At 43.5% G+C, this 15,583-nt stretch overlaps 1 protein-coding gene and 1 long non-coding RNA gene across 4 annotated transcripts in view; one reads left to right on the forward strand and one right to left on the reverse strand.

Annotated features, from left to right (window-relative positions):
• Nucleotides 1-10,243, reverse strand: part of LOC134337346 (uncharacterized) — a 47,535-nt gene extending 37,292 nt beyond the window's left edge. For all 3 annotated transcript variants that reach the window (XR_010015969.1, XR_010015970.1, XR_010015968.1), the window contains exon 1: nucleotides 10,013-10,243. This is a non-coding gene — a long non-coding RNA (uncharacterized LOC134337346). The remainder of the gene's footprint in view (nucleotides 1-10,012) is intronic.
• A 278-nt stretch (nucleotides 10,244-10,521) lies between these two features.
• On the forward strand, nucleotides 10,522-14,075 carry LOC134337536 (protein fem-1 homolog C-like). The gene has a single exon (XM_063032640.1). The coding sequence runs from the start codon at nucleotides 10,700-10,702 to the stop codon at nucleotides 12,548-12,550; it is 1,851 nt and encodes a 616-aa protein (XP_062888710.1). The 5' UTR covers nucleotides 10,522-10,699; the 3' UTR covers nucleotides 12,551-14,075.
• Nucleotides 14,076-15,583: the final 1,508 nt, after the last annotated feature.

The following is a 15,583-nucleotide window of genomic DNA, read 5'->3' on the forward strand; positions in this document are numbered from 1 at the left end:
AATTATAATTTCCCGGAAATCGATTTTTTTGACAGGGAGAGGGAGAGCGAGCATACTGCTTGGTCTCTCTTCGTGCTAAGAGTGGTCCCCATTCGCGAGGAAACAATATGATTTGGCGATATAGTCCTTGTCATAGTCATAGTCAAACTTTATTGATCCCAGAGGAAATTGGTTTTCGTTACAGTTACACCATAAATAATTAAATAGTAATAAAACCATAAATAGTTAAATAGTAATATGTAAATTATGCCAGGAAATAAGTCCAGGACCATTCAGGGTGTCTGACCCTCCAAGGGAGCAGTTGTAAAGTTTGATGGCCACAGGCAGGAATGACTTCCTATGACACTCTGTGTTGCATCTCTGGCTGAATGTACTCCTGCGCCCAACCAGTACATTATGTAGTGGATGGGAGACATTGACCAAGACAGCATGCAACTTGGACAGCATCCTCTTTTCAGACACCACCGTCAGAGAGTCCAGTTCCATCCCCACAACAGCACTGGCTTCATATTGTTATATTGTTATGAAACAATATGAGTCAGCTGCACCTTTCCTCATTCCCTGTCCACTGTTGAACTTGAACGCACGCGAGGTCATTACACACGTGTCATCCATGTCAGCGCGGGAATATCAACTCAAGCTTGCACATGATGACGGGCTGAAAAGTATGTTTGACATAACATCTCTGCTGGCATTCTGGATCAAATTCAAGGCTAAATATCCTGAGAGAGCCACAAAAGCACTGAAAATCTTGCTTCCACTTCCAACATATCTCTGCAAAGCGGAGTTTTCTGCAATGAATGCAACGAAAACTAAATTGCGGACTAGACTGGACATAGGGAACCCCCTTCGAGTATCGCTGTCTCCCATCACCCCTCGATGTTGCAGGGAAACAAGCCCAGGGCTCCCACTGATTCAGCGATATTGGTGTGTTGCAATGATTTTATATGTTCATACGAGGAAAATATGCGCTGTGTGTTTAATATCCAAACGTTACTTAAAATGTTATGATGCTATCGACTTATAATTGACTTATTGCCTATATTCCAGTCGTGATTAACACCCCCGTCCCTGATTGGCCGGTCCACAAGAATATTGTCAATATTAATCCGGTCCGCGGTGCAAAAAAGGGTTGGGGACCCCTGATAAGTAGACCTATCAGTTTTCTCTGTGGGCGGGCTTTACAGTCGACCTCAAAAATAATGAGTGTTGCTCGCTGCCCTGTTTGCAACCGTGACTTTTCTATTGCCCATGGTGGGTTAAAATGTAAAAGACATGTTGAGGTGAGTTTAACAGGTGTCATTCGTTCATTAGCATAGCTAATATTATTTAGACTAGCTGGCTGGCTGTTAAGGAGCTACGCTATTGATGTCCTACGTGATGAGGCCAAACTCCCTGTAGACTTGCTTAAAGTTGTAATAGAGTAAACATGATAATATAAGTACATATTTTAATGTCACATTCTCTGCATATACCCAACTTCGTTTACAGATTAGACAAAACCACTAAACAAAGTATTACATACATCCTTGGAGGTCGACGTGGCGGGGGGGGGGGAGATATGGCGTTGCGGGGGGGGCGGGGGTGCTACCTCCCTGAAATGAGTTTTTGCAGGGTGGGATGTCTGTGAACCCTGCCAGAGATGGAGGACCTTCATTGTTGCCCTAAACGCTAGTGGTGTAATGGGCAGTAAGTCAACTAGAAACTGGATCACAGAGCACTGGGCTTTAAGCACTATATATATAAGTTTTACCTAGAAGATACTGTATTAGCAATCACTTTCAGGTAAAATTGTGCAAGTTGCAAAAGTAGACTTGGCTCTTCTGGTAACAATCTACAGCTGTAGGTCTGCCCTTCTCCAGCTGGCAGGTACACAGTTTACAACACCAACAATTCCATCAGTACTAGAGGTCACATCATGATCAAAATAGACCAGTTTCCATAGAACAGGGAGCACATCCTGCTACATTCTTGCTGTCCTAGCTATTCCAAATGATGGGTACTCTGACAGGACAGCCTTACACTGTTAAACACAAATTCATAGACAAACATAGCACTTTGACCCATTGAGACCTCTCAGATAACAATCATCCTTTTATGCTATCCTAAATCAATTTCATTTTCTTCTCTCCTCACATCCTCCATCGAAGTGAGGAGACCGGAACTGCACCCCGTGCTCCCGATCTAGCCTCACCATTACCCTATGCATATTTTGCATAACGTCCCTGCTCTTAAATTCAATCCCTCTAGCAATGAAGAGCGAGAAGTGATGTTGCAGCTTTATGGGACCCTGGTCAGACCCCACTTGGAGTACTATGCTCAGCTCTGGTTGCCTCACTACAGGAAGGATGTGGAAAGGGTGCGGAGATTTACAGGGATGTTTCCTGGATTGGGGAGCATGCCATAGAACCATAGAAACTACAGCACAGAAACAGGCCTTTTGGCCCTTCTTGGCTGTGCCGAACCATTTTCTGCCTAGTCCCACTGACCTGCACACGGACCATATCCCTCCATACCCCTCCCATCACCTCCTATGAGAATAGGTTGAGTGAACTTGGCCTTTTCTCCTTGGAGCTACAGAGGATGAGAGGTGACCTGATAGAGGTGTATAAGATGATGAGAGGCATTGATCGTGTGGATAGTCAGAAGCTTTTTCCCAGGGCTGAAATGGTTAACACACGAGGGCACAGTTTTAAGGTGCTTGAAAGTAGGTACAGAGCAGATGTCAGGGGTAAGTTTTTTTACGCAGAGGGTGGTGAGTGGGTGGAATGGGCTGCCGGCAACGGTGGTGGAGGCGGATGCAATAGGGTCTTTTAAGAGGGTCCTGGATAGGTACATGGAGTTTAGAAAAATAGAGGGCTATGGGTAATCCCAGGTAATTTCTAAAGTAAGTACATGTTTGTAAGTGGCATAAGTGGCAAGAACAGGAAGACAAATTTCTATCTGAATGGTGTCAAGTTAGGAAAAGGGGAAGTACAACGAGATCTCGGTGTCCTTGTTCATCAGTCGCTAAAAGTAAGCATGTAGGTACAGCAGGCAGTGAAGAAAGCTAATGGCATGTTGGCCTTCATAACAAGGGGAGTTGAGTATAGGAGCAAAGAGGTCCTTCTGCAGTTGTACAGGGCCCTGGTGAGGACACACCTAGAGTATTGTGTGCAGTTTTGGTCTCCAAATTTGAGGAAGGACATTCTTGCTATTGAGGGAGTACAGCGTAGGTTCACGAGGTTAATTCCCAGGATGGCGGGACTGTCATATGTTGAAAGATTGGAGCGACTGGGCTTGTATACACTGGAATTTAGAAGGATGAGAGGGGATCTGATTGAAACATATAAGATTATTAAGGGATTGGACACGCTAGAGGCAGGAAACATGTTTCCGATGTTGGGGGAGTCCAGAACCAGAGGCCACAGTTTAAGAATAAGGGGTAGACCATTTAGAACGGAGTTGAAGAAAAAGTTTTTCACACAGACGGTTGTGGTTCTGTGGAATGCTCTGCCTCAGAAGGCAGTGGAGGCCAATTCTCTGGATTCTTTCAAGAAAGAGTTAGATAGAGCTCTTAAAGACAGCGGAGTGAAGGGATATGGGGAGAAGGCAGGAAAAGGGTACTGATTGTGGATGATCAGCCATGATCACAGTGAATGGCGGTGCCAGCTTGAAGGGCTGAATGGCCTACTCCTGCACTTATTGTCTATTGTTTGGCACAGCATCGTGGGCCAAGAGGCCTGTATTGTGCTGTAGGTTTTCTATGACTCCTCCACCCCCCCCCCGGATTCTACCATTCACTTACACACCAGATCTAATTAACAGCAGTCCATTAACCTGCCAGCCTGCGTGTCTGGGGTTGGAGAGGGAATCCAGCAGAAACCTACTACAACCACTCCACCCCAGACACCATCACATACTTGAACCAAAGAGCTGAATTCGAGGTGAGGTGAGGTGAGTGCCCTTGAGATCGAGATGGCATTGAACCAGATACAGTATCTAGAAGCCCTGATAAAAATGAAGTCAATGGTCATTACAAAACAAGCATCCAATTGGCAGAGTAAGATGTTTTGATGGATGGAAGTTGATCATACAGCTCTGAGGTATCTCTTCCTTGAGCATTGTCCTAGGCTCACTGATTTTCACCGATGATCTTTCTTCCATCAGAAATGGAGAAGCTCACTGACTACAGTGTGTTCACTCACAACACACACTCCGTCCATTACCACGGTCCCAATAAATCAATTAAACACTGTCATGACTACTTCTTGCATTCCTTGGGCTTTCAAAAGCACATTAAAGTCTATACAGTACATAAACAATGAGGCCAAATGAAGACAAGACATTCATATTTTAATGGTGCCTGAGACAAAGAAAGAATCCAGCTACTATCAACAAATACTTTTCAGACATTAACAGACCTACAGTACTTTGTACACTCTGCAAACATTACTCACTAACAGACCCCACATGCAACAAGATCAGAAAGAGCCCGATCGTCACTTGATCTGCTAGACATTCATTCAATGATTTACAAAATCTGAGGCTACGTCCACACTATGCCGGATAATTTTGAAAACGCCGGTTTCCAGTAAAAATGACAGGCGCACACACTAAGCGTTTTTCAAAATATCTCTGTCCACACTAACACGGATATTTGGGCGAATCTCCTCTACTGGGCACGCACAGGACACACAGAAAACGAGCGAAGAGGAAACGATATACTTAGTGTGCGTTTGTCCAGTTACAAGTAGAAAAACTTAAAAGGAATTGCTCTTGGCTCTCGTGCAGGAGGACTTAAAACTAAAACAAATACTGGAGCGTATGGAGGCAACCCACAAGGAGTTCACGGACAGTATGACCCGGCTGATGACGAACATTGAAAAACTGACTAAATCTGTTGCATTAATAAAGCACCTTGTTAAATGTATAATACATGTCTGCATCAGTGTTATTTTGTATTTCCATACAATGTTACATTAGACTGTTACATATCTATTGTCAGAGAAGTACTTGCATGAATAGGTAAACCACCTTCACACAAACAAGGACAGAAAACAGGGCGAAGTGAGTATACTTATTTATTCAGTAAGCTATGGGTCAAAGTATTTGGTGAGTACATTTCTAACCCTTCTGGCTTCAGTCTCGTTGCCGTCTGTTCTGAAATTGTTAGGTTCTGCAAAGCGCAGAATCAAATATCACTGTGATGATTGTACGCTCTGGCATCAATTCTTTGGCGACAATAAAGTAGTAATAATAATAAGAAGAAGAAGAATAAGAAGAAAACAATGAAATGCCGGGCTGTCGCCATCTGTTCCGGCACGTCATGACAGCGGTTTTAAAAAGCTCCGGTTACCCCGTACACACTGCAACGGATATTAGGCATTTTCAGATTTATTCACACTGGAGACCGTTTCTGAAAATCTCCATTTTCGGGGGATGAAAACGCCGTTTCAGTGTGGACAGAGAGTCATAACGAAGAGAAAAAGCTTCATTTTCTAAATTATCCGGCGTAATATGGACGTAGCCTAATATGATACAAATCTCTCCCACCAGGAACAAAAGGCATCATATCACATGTTTTCATTTAGAAATATATTGCTGGTCTCTCATTATTACTGGGTCTAAATTTCCCCCCCAAGGTAATAAGACAATTATGCACGATGTTCCTACAGAATGGCTACAAGGTGAAGTTGTGAGGAGATCCAGGAGTGCCCCTCTATTAACTGTTTGAAGAGCAACAGAGAGAGTCATTTATCATCGATGGTTTGTTTTGCAGAGGGATGAAGATTGACGGTTGGACTGTCACGGGAGGTAACTTTGGAGTTTTACTTTGGAGATAACACTAAGCCGCTCGAAGGTTGCTATGGTGACCGACAGCACATTGTTGATGTTACTTTCAAGGACTTGTTGCTTGCTTACATTTCTTTACAGACAAAGGAAGGAGGGACTCTTTGAATGACAGGTGATGCTCAGCACGGTGAGATAAATAGGAGGTCAGATGATACGGACCTCAGACACATGATCGGGACACTGAATGAGCATTGTTGTGCCCGCAGAGAAAGTGGGTTTCGGAGGATCGATCAGGCAGATCGATCCAATTGCTCTGCCAGTGAAAATTCAAAGGCAAGACCAGTGGGGAGCTGTCCATGTGTCCGACCCCAGCCTGGGTAGACAGCTCAACCACACCGAAGTATGGACCCCTTTGTTGTTAAGTCACAGTCAGTGACTTGTGAAGGATTTTGGAGAACGACGAGAAGATTGATGGCAACAGCTCACCTGAAAACTCAAATCACTCTCTCTCTCTCTCCCCCCATCGCTACTCAACTAAATACCAACTGAACTGAACTGAACTTTACTCAACATTGTAAGACTGTATCTTTTTACCCCTAGACTTAAAGAAGCTTGGTTTTTCATACTTATTTTTCCACACTTACTGATTTACGTACTTATATATATAATTCTTACTAACCTGTTTGATTTATCTTCACTTAGTTTACTGTATTGTGTAGTTATTAATAAATATTGTTAGTTTATAGCAATACTAGATTCCAAAGTGGTTTCTATTTCTGCTGGTTCTTTATTCCCGTCACGGGGTTCGTGACAAAGTAAATCAATCAGGCCTTTAAAGGGGCCAGCGGAAAAACCAGGAAACCTAACAATGAAGAGGAATACGTCACTACCACCTACAGCCCTCTGGAGACGTCACGGGCTTATCAACAAAACGTCAAAGATGGAGGGTGCCCACCTGATGACCCCAATGACGTACCTACCCTCCTTGTCACCACTCCAAGCCCACTGCCAACATCGAGAGTGCTGCCTTACCATAGGGATTGAAACATCAAGTCCTAGTAGCTCTACTATCGCCTGTCTTCCCATTATTTCCACAGTTTCCGGAAGGATCACCAGGATTCTGAAGAAATACCGGATCAATACCATCCACAAACTCATAAGGAAGCCTAAGTCACAGCTTATGCAGGTCAAAGGTGACCTGGGATTTAGGTCCGCTGGCGTTTCCAGGATTCTTGTGAATGTGGAGCAGTATATATCAGCCAGGCAGGACCTACGGTGGAAATCTGCATCAAGGAGCACAAGAGGCATATCCGTTTGGGTTACCCGGAGGAACTGGCAGTAGCAGAACATTGCATTGGCAAGGGCTATAGGATTGACTTCAAGGCATAAAACTACTGCGCTGTGCCAATGGCTCTTGGGACCGCCTGGTCTGGTGAAGGGAGCCATTGAAATAAAACTAGAGGAAAAGAATTTTAACAAAGACAAAGGTCTTGCTCTAAGTAACAACTGAAATTTGATTGTAAACAAGATTAGAAAGTGGAAACCTGATTGGATGAGGACAAACCAATCAGGAAGGTGGGTTATAAATACCACCAGACCAGACAAGCCCAGGCATCTGTCCCCATCAGAAGTACGTGCTTCAAGGAAGCAGAGCAATTTCAACAGCATCAATCATAAACGAATACTTAAATAACAAATGGGGATCTTATCTGAAGATTTTTACTGATGGCTCAGTGGACCCAGAGAGCAGTAAGACAGGATTTGGGATGTACGTGACTCAACTTGGAGTTAAGATTGGTCACCGGGTTTCAGATGGTGATTCTGTCTTTGCAACAGAATTATTAGCAATCCTCTGGGCCTTATGGTGGATAGAAGACTCTCGACCATGCAGGGTTATCATCTGTTCGGATTCTGCTGCTGCCTTAGAGGCTATAAAAGGGAATAAATCAAAAGCTCGTCCTGACGTAGTTATTGAGATTCTCTTAGTATTGTTTAGTGTAGGGAAGATGGGTTGTGCTGTCAGATTTACATGGATACCTGGACATGCTGGGGTGGAGGGAAATGAAATTGTGGATGGCATTGCAAAGTCTTCCTTATAGAGCAGGCAAGGCAGAGCAGAATTGAGAAATAGGATAAAAGCAGGTATAGAGAAGAAGTGGCAGGAGATTGGAAAAATGAATTAAAGGGAAGGCATTTCTTTTCTAGTCACCCACTAGTTAAAAAGCTCTCAGACTGTTACTTTTTAAATCGTAGAGATATGGTGAAATTAACAAGACTTAGGTTGGGGCATTGTGGGCTAAACTATTATTTAAAGATAATAGGAAAACATCCTACTGGATTATGTGACTGTGGTAGTCCAGAGACAGTCCAGCATGTTTTGCTGAGTTGTAATCGATATAAAATTGAAACAAGCATATTGTTCAAGAGACTGTCTGACTTAAATGTATTTTGTTTTTCTATTAAATCTTTGTTTGACCACCAAGAGAACTACCATCTGATTGAAGAGTTTATTATTCAGTTTATACGTGTGACTAGTTTATATTCGAGAATTTGAGTTTCTTGAAATTCTGTAATTAATTAGACATCCTGCGGAGGGCAGTAATACACTTAGATGCTTCTAAACTGCCGGAAATAGAAGCAGCCGCAGCCCAGGCATCATCCCTGATGAAGATGGCAGAGTTTGTCATCAAAACATCGGTTACAATCAATAGCTGTACTCGTCTGGAAGCCTGAAAAGAGTTTATTCGTTGGGTCTAAAGACACTGCACAACAGTATTGTAAGCACTTGTGATCAGGACATGGGGAAGGACCTACGAAACTGGCATCACCTGCTTGAAGGCAAATAAGAACGGGTAATATATACTGCCCTTGTCAGCGAAATCCAGTGAAAAATAAATACAAACAGTATCCAGGTTATATAAGGGTTATGTTCCAGTAAACCAATTTTCTTGTACATCAGAAGTGAACAATTTCAATGAGGGTCAAGTAACATGAACTCTTTGTTATTGCCTGTGTATTGAAAGTGTTAGAATCATAGTATCCCATATTCAGTCTTCATGGCCTTAAAGTATCAATGGTTATTACATTGTTTGATGAAGTATAATCAATACATTTGTCATCAGTTTCCAAACCATATCTTAGCAGCTTTCTAACCGACAGCTACAACTTATATAAACTTAAAACAAAGTATATGTTTAATTACAGCATAAGTTACATGCAAACCACTTAGTTTTGAAGACTAGCAGTCTACTAGCTACTAGCTGATAACCCTTTCCTACAACTCCTGAAGAGGCTGGAATTTACATAATGAACTTTCCTGTCTGCATTTAAAAAATGGGAAAATTAGGATGAAGTCAAATTTATGCATGTTATATCTTCCACAACTTGGGAACAAAAGGATTAATAAAGTGAGTGTAGAAAATTGAGCCGCTACTAAATTCCATTAACATTTCAACAAATTTCACAAAAATGTAATGGGGCCCACACATTTTAATTCCACCTCCCATTCCCATTCTGATATGTCTACCACAGCCTCCTGTACTGGAGGAGGGTTTTTTTTTCCACACAGAGGGTTGTGGTTCTGTGGAATGCTCTGCCTCAGAGGGCAGTGGAGGCCAATTCTCTGGATTCTTTCAAGAAAGAGTTAGATAGAGCTCTTAAAAATAGTGGAGTCAAGGGATATGGGGAGAAAGCAGGAAAAGGGTACTGATTGTGGATGATCAGCCATGATCACAGTGAATGGCGGTGCTAGCTCGAAGGGCTGAATAGCCTACTGAATAGCACCTATTGTCTACTGTCAAGATGAAGCCACACTCAGGTTGGAGGAACAACACCTTATATTCTGTCTGGGTAGCCTCCAACCTGATGGCGTGAACATTGACTTCTCTAACTTCCGCTAATGCCCCACCTCCCCCTCGTATCCCATGTTATTTTTTTTATTATATATTTTCTCTCTCTCTCTCTCTCCTTTTTTCTCCCTCTGTCCCTCTGACTATACCCCTTGTCCATTCTCTGGGTTTCCCCCCTCCCCCTTTTCCTCCTCCCTGGGCCTCCTGTCCCATGATCCTCTCATATCCCTTTTGCCAATCACCTGTCCAGCGCTTGGCTCCATTCCTCCCCCTCCTGTCTTCTCCTATCGTTTTGGATCTCCCCCTCCCACTCCCACTTTCAAATCTCTTACTAGCTCTTCCTTCAGTTAGTCCTGACGAAGGGTCTCGGCCCGAAACGTTGACTGTACCTCTTCCTAGAGATGCTGCCTGGCCTGCTGCGTTTATCAGCAACTTTGATGTATGTTGCTTGAATTTCCAGCATCTGCAGAATTCCTCGTGTTTTCGGACTTAACTACTCAGTCAATTAAAATGTTGCAGATTTTTCTTCTACTAAGGAAGAGAAGAGGCATGAAGACATGTTCAGTAGAAGGGACTCGATCCGAAATGTCGACTGTTCATTTCCCTGCACAGACTATACGAATTTGATACAGGACACCCAGAACTTGCAACTCCATCCATTGGCTGGCTAGCTGCCTTGTTTGGGATATAAACCCACCTCTTCTCTGCATCGATTGGCTAAATTTATCAGCTGGCGAACGCATTCGCCAGAATGGCCATCAATCAAAGGTGCCGCCAACATCCTGTCCCCTGCCTCCCCGCCAATCGCTGGACGAGATGAAATTGCGGTGTGTTCTGGACATTGTAGTCCATGTGTCACATGTCAAGATGGCCGGGATGATGTCCCAGCAAGCCTGGCTAGGCATGCGCGCTGAGGTCTGCTGGAGCCCTCGGCCGGACGATCTCCATTTTGCACCCGGGTCTGGGCCGAGGCGAAGTCTGAGGGGGTTGGCGGCGGCCTTCCCTTTCCAACCTCCCCACCCCGGCTGCTGGTTCGGTGGCTCGGTCAATGTTTAAATGGCAGAGGCGGCCCGAAGATGGACATCAAGACGGCGGTGTTCAACGCAGCTCGGGATGGCAAATTGAAACTTATGCAAAAGTTGCTCAGCAACCGGACCGCCGAGGAGCTGGAGGCGGTGACTCTGGAGAAGACCAACGGCGGCACCCCGCTGCTCATCGCCTCCAGGTACGGACACCTGCAGGTGGTTGACTACCTGATGGAGCACTGCAAGGCCAAGGTGGAGCTCGGCGGCTCCGTTAACTTCGACGGGGAGACCATCGAGGGCGCCCCGCCACTGTGGGCGGCGTCGGCCGCTGGGCACCTGTCGGTGGTGCGGAGCCTGCTGGAGCACGGCGCCTCCGTCAACAATACCACCCTGACCAACTCCACCCCTCTGCGGGCCGCATGCTTCGATGGCCACCTGGAGATCGTCAAGTACCTGATCGAGCACAAGGCGGACATGGAGGTGGCCAACAGGCACGGCCACACCTGCCTTATGATTTCCTGCTACAAAGGCCACAAAGAGATTGCTAAGTATCTGCTGGAGAAAGGGGCCGATGTAAATAGGAAAAGTGTGAAGGGGAACACGGCTTTGCATGATTGTGCAGAATCAGGAAGCCTGGAAATCATGAAGATGCTGTTAAAGTGTGGAGCTAAGATGGAAAAGGATGGCTATGGAATGAGCCCCTTGCTGGCAGCCAGTGTCACAGGTCACATGAACATAGTGGAGTTTCTTATAAATCACTCGCAGACTAAGAAGGAAGATCGAATTGATGCGCTCGAGCTTCTGGGTGCGACTTTTATTGATAAGAAAAGGGATTTACTTGGAGCTATGAAGTTTTGGAAGCGAGCAATGGAGATGAGACACTGTGATAGGACTAAAATAGTTAAGAAGCCACAAGTAGAACAATTGGTGCTGGCCTACGATTATGCAAAGGAAGTAGTGACTTCTGAAGAATTAGAAGCCCTGATAACAGACCCTGATGAAATGAGGATGCAGGCTTTACTGATCAGAGAGAGAATTCTTGGTCCATCCCATCCAGACACTTCTTACTACATCCGTTACCGAGGTGCTGTCTATGCTGACTCTGGCAACTTTGAACGATGCATCAATTTGTGGAAGTATGCACTAAATATGCAGCAGAACAATTTAGACCCCTTGAGCCCTATGACTGCAAGTAGCTTGCTATCGTTCGCTGAGCTCTTTTCATTTGTCCTGCAAGACCGTTCAAAGGGTAACCTGGCCATGAAGGTGTCTTTCAATGATCTTATGGGTATCCTGTGCAAAAGCGTTCGTGAAGTAGAACGGGCAGTGAACCAACGAGAGAACCCACCAGAGGTTGCACAATTCACCAAAGCTTTGTCCATTATTTTGCACTTGATCTCCTTGTTGGAAAAGGTAAAGTGTAGCCCTGACCAGGAGCACTACAAGAAACAAACCATTTATAGGCTCTTGAAGTTGAACCCAAGAGGAAAAGGTGGGTTTACCCCACTACATCTAGCGGTTGATAAGGATACAACATCAGTTGGTCGCTATCCAGTTTGCAAATTTCCTTCATTGCAAGTGACCTCTGTTCTTCTGGAATGTGGTGCTGATATTGACTCGAGAGATTATGAGAACAACACTCCCTTGCACATTGCTGCATTCAACAACAATCTCGATATCATGAACATGCTAATTGACACTGGTGCACATTTTGATGCCACTAATTCCTCCAAGAAAACTGCTTGGGATTTGCTGGATGAGAAGAAGATGGTCAAGAATTTGATTCAGCCCATCAACCACATCACCCTCCAGTGCCTTGCTGCTCGTGCGATTGAAAAACATAAGGTGGTTTATAAAGGATTAATTCCAGAAGAACTGGATGCTTTCATTCAACTACACTGAAGTGCAAAATTGTGTCAACAAATTTGGATGCATGCAAAGGTGCTTCTAATGGAGCTTCAAAAACTTGATATGTAAAGATACCAGAAAGCAGAGTGAGACTAAAATCAGTCTGTCTATTGAAGGGCTATTTATATATTGCAGGGCTAAGACTTAAAGGTAGAACAATCAGGTTTGTAGATTATTCTGTATTTTCTGTCATGGAGGCTAAATGTTGGGCTAGAGCTAAGGTTGAAAGGCAAGTTCTTGCGTATGACTGCTAAATAACACTTAAAATAATTTTTGTTGTTGTTTTGTTCCTCCAGTTGATTTACTTCTGTTCCCACTGTTCTAACCTTGCCTGTATAAGGGCATAACGCAGTGACTGCTACCAGAATTCCAAATTTCAATTGGGTAGTTATAAGCATTTTCCCCAGACTACTTCAAAACTGTTGGAAAATTAGAGCTTCCAAGATGATTAAATGTGAGTGATTATCTTACTCGGGCATCTTTTCTAGGATTCAGCAAACGTACGCTCGACCGGACGTGTGGATTAACACAGTGCTACCAAGTGAAATTTAAAATTTCAATACCTAGCTTTATAACAGCCTCAATGGGACAAAGATAAAGTCAAAAACCACAAATGTAGCAAATAAACAGTATTTCTCAAAATTGGGGAGCATGAGATCTGTCCTTGCAGGTTCAAACCAGTCTGCTCTCTGTCATTCACTATCCCAATTTTAAATGAGTCTTTCATGTTTAAATGAGTCTTTTCATGATCATAATAAAGGCTTGGTGATCTTGACCATTTTGGGGCACAATGTTTAGTAAAACTACATTTTTAATTGCAAACAACGAGGACATTATATCTACAAACATTGCAGCCTGTATTCCAAATCTTTACATGACCTGCATCCTTTGTTTGAAACTTGAAAGGGTATTTGGTAGATCAGTAAAAGGGTTGAAGTACTGGAAAGAACAATCATACATCATAGATATGAAAAGGGGCAGATTAACCCATTTGAGCATTAAATGTATTTTGGACCTTGCACATTTATTTGCCAAAATATTTTTTCCCTTAACACTGGCTATTGTAAGTGTCATTTAAGATCACTGCTCAGTCACAAGACAGCTTGTAAGTCCATGTTCTCTGAAAAAGCAAAACATTTTAAAATATACTGTTAAAGTATAACTGCAGTGCATATTGGGTTGAAGGAATACAAACACTTCAAATTCTATTGTAAATATTGGGACTGTTTAATAAGGCACTATGTATAGATCTAATTTGTTTTACTAGAGTTTTACTTAATGGAGAAAAAACAACTTGCAAGCCAGCAGTGGAACTTTGTTTTCACACTGCAAAAGAATGCTCATTTTTTTGAAGCATTTCGTAATTATGTTTGGAAATCTGGCTTTTGAATCTATTTATTTTACCACATTCTTTGCCGGTTTAGAGTTTACACTGTTTGGTTTGAAGCATATTAAATGCAAATTGCTGCTAAGCTGTATGTATCTATCGAATGGCTCTTATAATAAAACAATACATTCAGAACAGACTACTGTTGAACACTTTAGTCCCTTGATCTGTTTCGGAGGTGGAGCGTATTGCAGGAGGAAGGGAGGGCAGAAATTAAAAAATTTTAATACTCTAAAAGGAAATTGGGGTAGCAATTGTGCACGTTGCTTTAAATCATTTGAGATGCAGGAGAAGAAAGCCAATATTTAGGACTTTAGTACCGTGTTGCTGCTTGCTACAGAACAGCACCAGAGTCAGTGTGCAGTTTAACAGCAAGTGATCGTCCTTGTGATTTTCTTGTGATTGCAATACCCTGTTGGACATTGAGAATGTAAAATACTGCAAGTCCAGTTCACTGGTTTATTGGTGAGACCGGTGGGGAAGGTGGGGGGGGCTTTGGTTGTAGTGAGGACTAGGCCTTGTGCCTCAGGCTTGCCTATTGTAGCAGTCCAGAAGGGGAGAAGCCAGGGGCAGTGTGGCACGATGTCCATGCTGGGTTGGGGTGGTCCCGCCCATTGGTGCTGCCCTCCAGTGGTCACTCAATGGAAGACAAGCTGGACTGTGTATGTGTGTGTATATATATATTTGTCTGCAGACTGGAACTGCTTGATCTTGCTAACAACTTTGCACCTTCAGTTACAGGAGATGTTACTCAGGGACTTGGGCTCTATATTTTTTCTGTATGACTGTTGGTATTGTGTTTTACACCTTGGCCCCAGAAGAATGCGGTTTCATTTGGCTGTATTCATGTATGGGTTGAATGATAATTTAACTTAAAATATCACTTTGAAAGAAATCTGGAAAGGATAGATTTTTCTTCATATCCAAGAGCCTCAAGGAGTCGCAGAAACAATCTCCTGATGACGGGGTTATGTCAAAGTAATGGATTTGCAGATAATTAAGTTCTTTAGGTAAAAGGATGGTGTCATGTCAGGTAAACTGAACCATCCTCTTGCAGCGTAACAACAGTAATATATGGAATCTGTCTACTCCCAAAGAGTGGTCCATGTACCATCTGAACGTCCTTGTCCACTGAGTGGTCAGGGCCAGAGAGAATCTCAGGGGTCAGTGGCTAGGGGGATTGGAGGACATGGGGCTTTTCCAAGGAAGCCTTGAGAACCTCTTTAAAGCTTTTTCCTCTGTTCACCTGGTTACCTTTTCCTATGACAGTGCTCAGAATAGAATAAATTTCCCAATTCTGGTATAGTCATGCATGCCCACAACAGCCAAGTGAGTGTCATTGGGTGTCAGTGAGATGTGGCTCACTCTCATTGTGACCCTTTATTTTGGGAGATGTGTGATGGGTACAATGCCCAGCCTCTTACATTTTTCAGTACATTCGTTTATTAGTCTCACACATACTAATGTGCATGCTATCCATACAGATCATCTCATTATAATAGTGCAATATAACATGGGCTGAACAGTTCTCTATTTGTCCTGCAAATTAGCTCCACTCCTGCAGGAAACTTGTAGGAGGTTATAGACCCACACAGCATGGGAATGAGTCCCTTGGCCCAACCGTCTGTGCCTACCTGAAC

Source organism: Mobula hypostoma, chromosome 24 (genome assembly GCF_963921235.1).
Source record: "Mobula hypostoma chromosome 24, sMobHyp1.1, whole genome shotgun sequence".
NCBI lineage: Eukaryota > Metazoa > Chordata > Chondrichthyes > Myliobatiformes > Myliobatidae > Mobula > Mobula hypostoma.

Bases quoted from the DNA above. Each gene is read 5' to 3' on its own strand.
- LOC134337536 (XM_063032640.1), top strand. From the start codon at position 10,700: ATGGACATCAAGACGGCGGTGTTCAACGCAGCTCGGGATGGCAAATTG.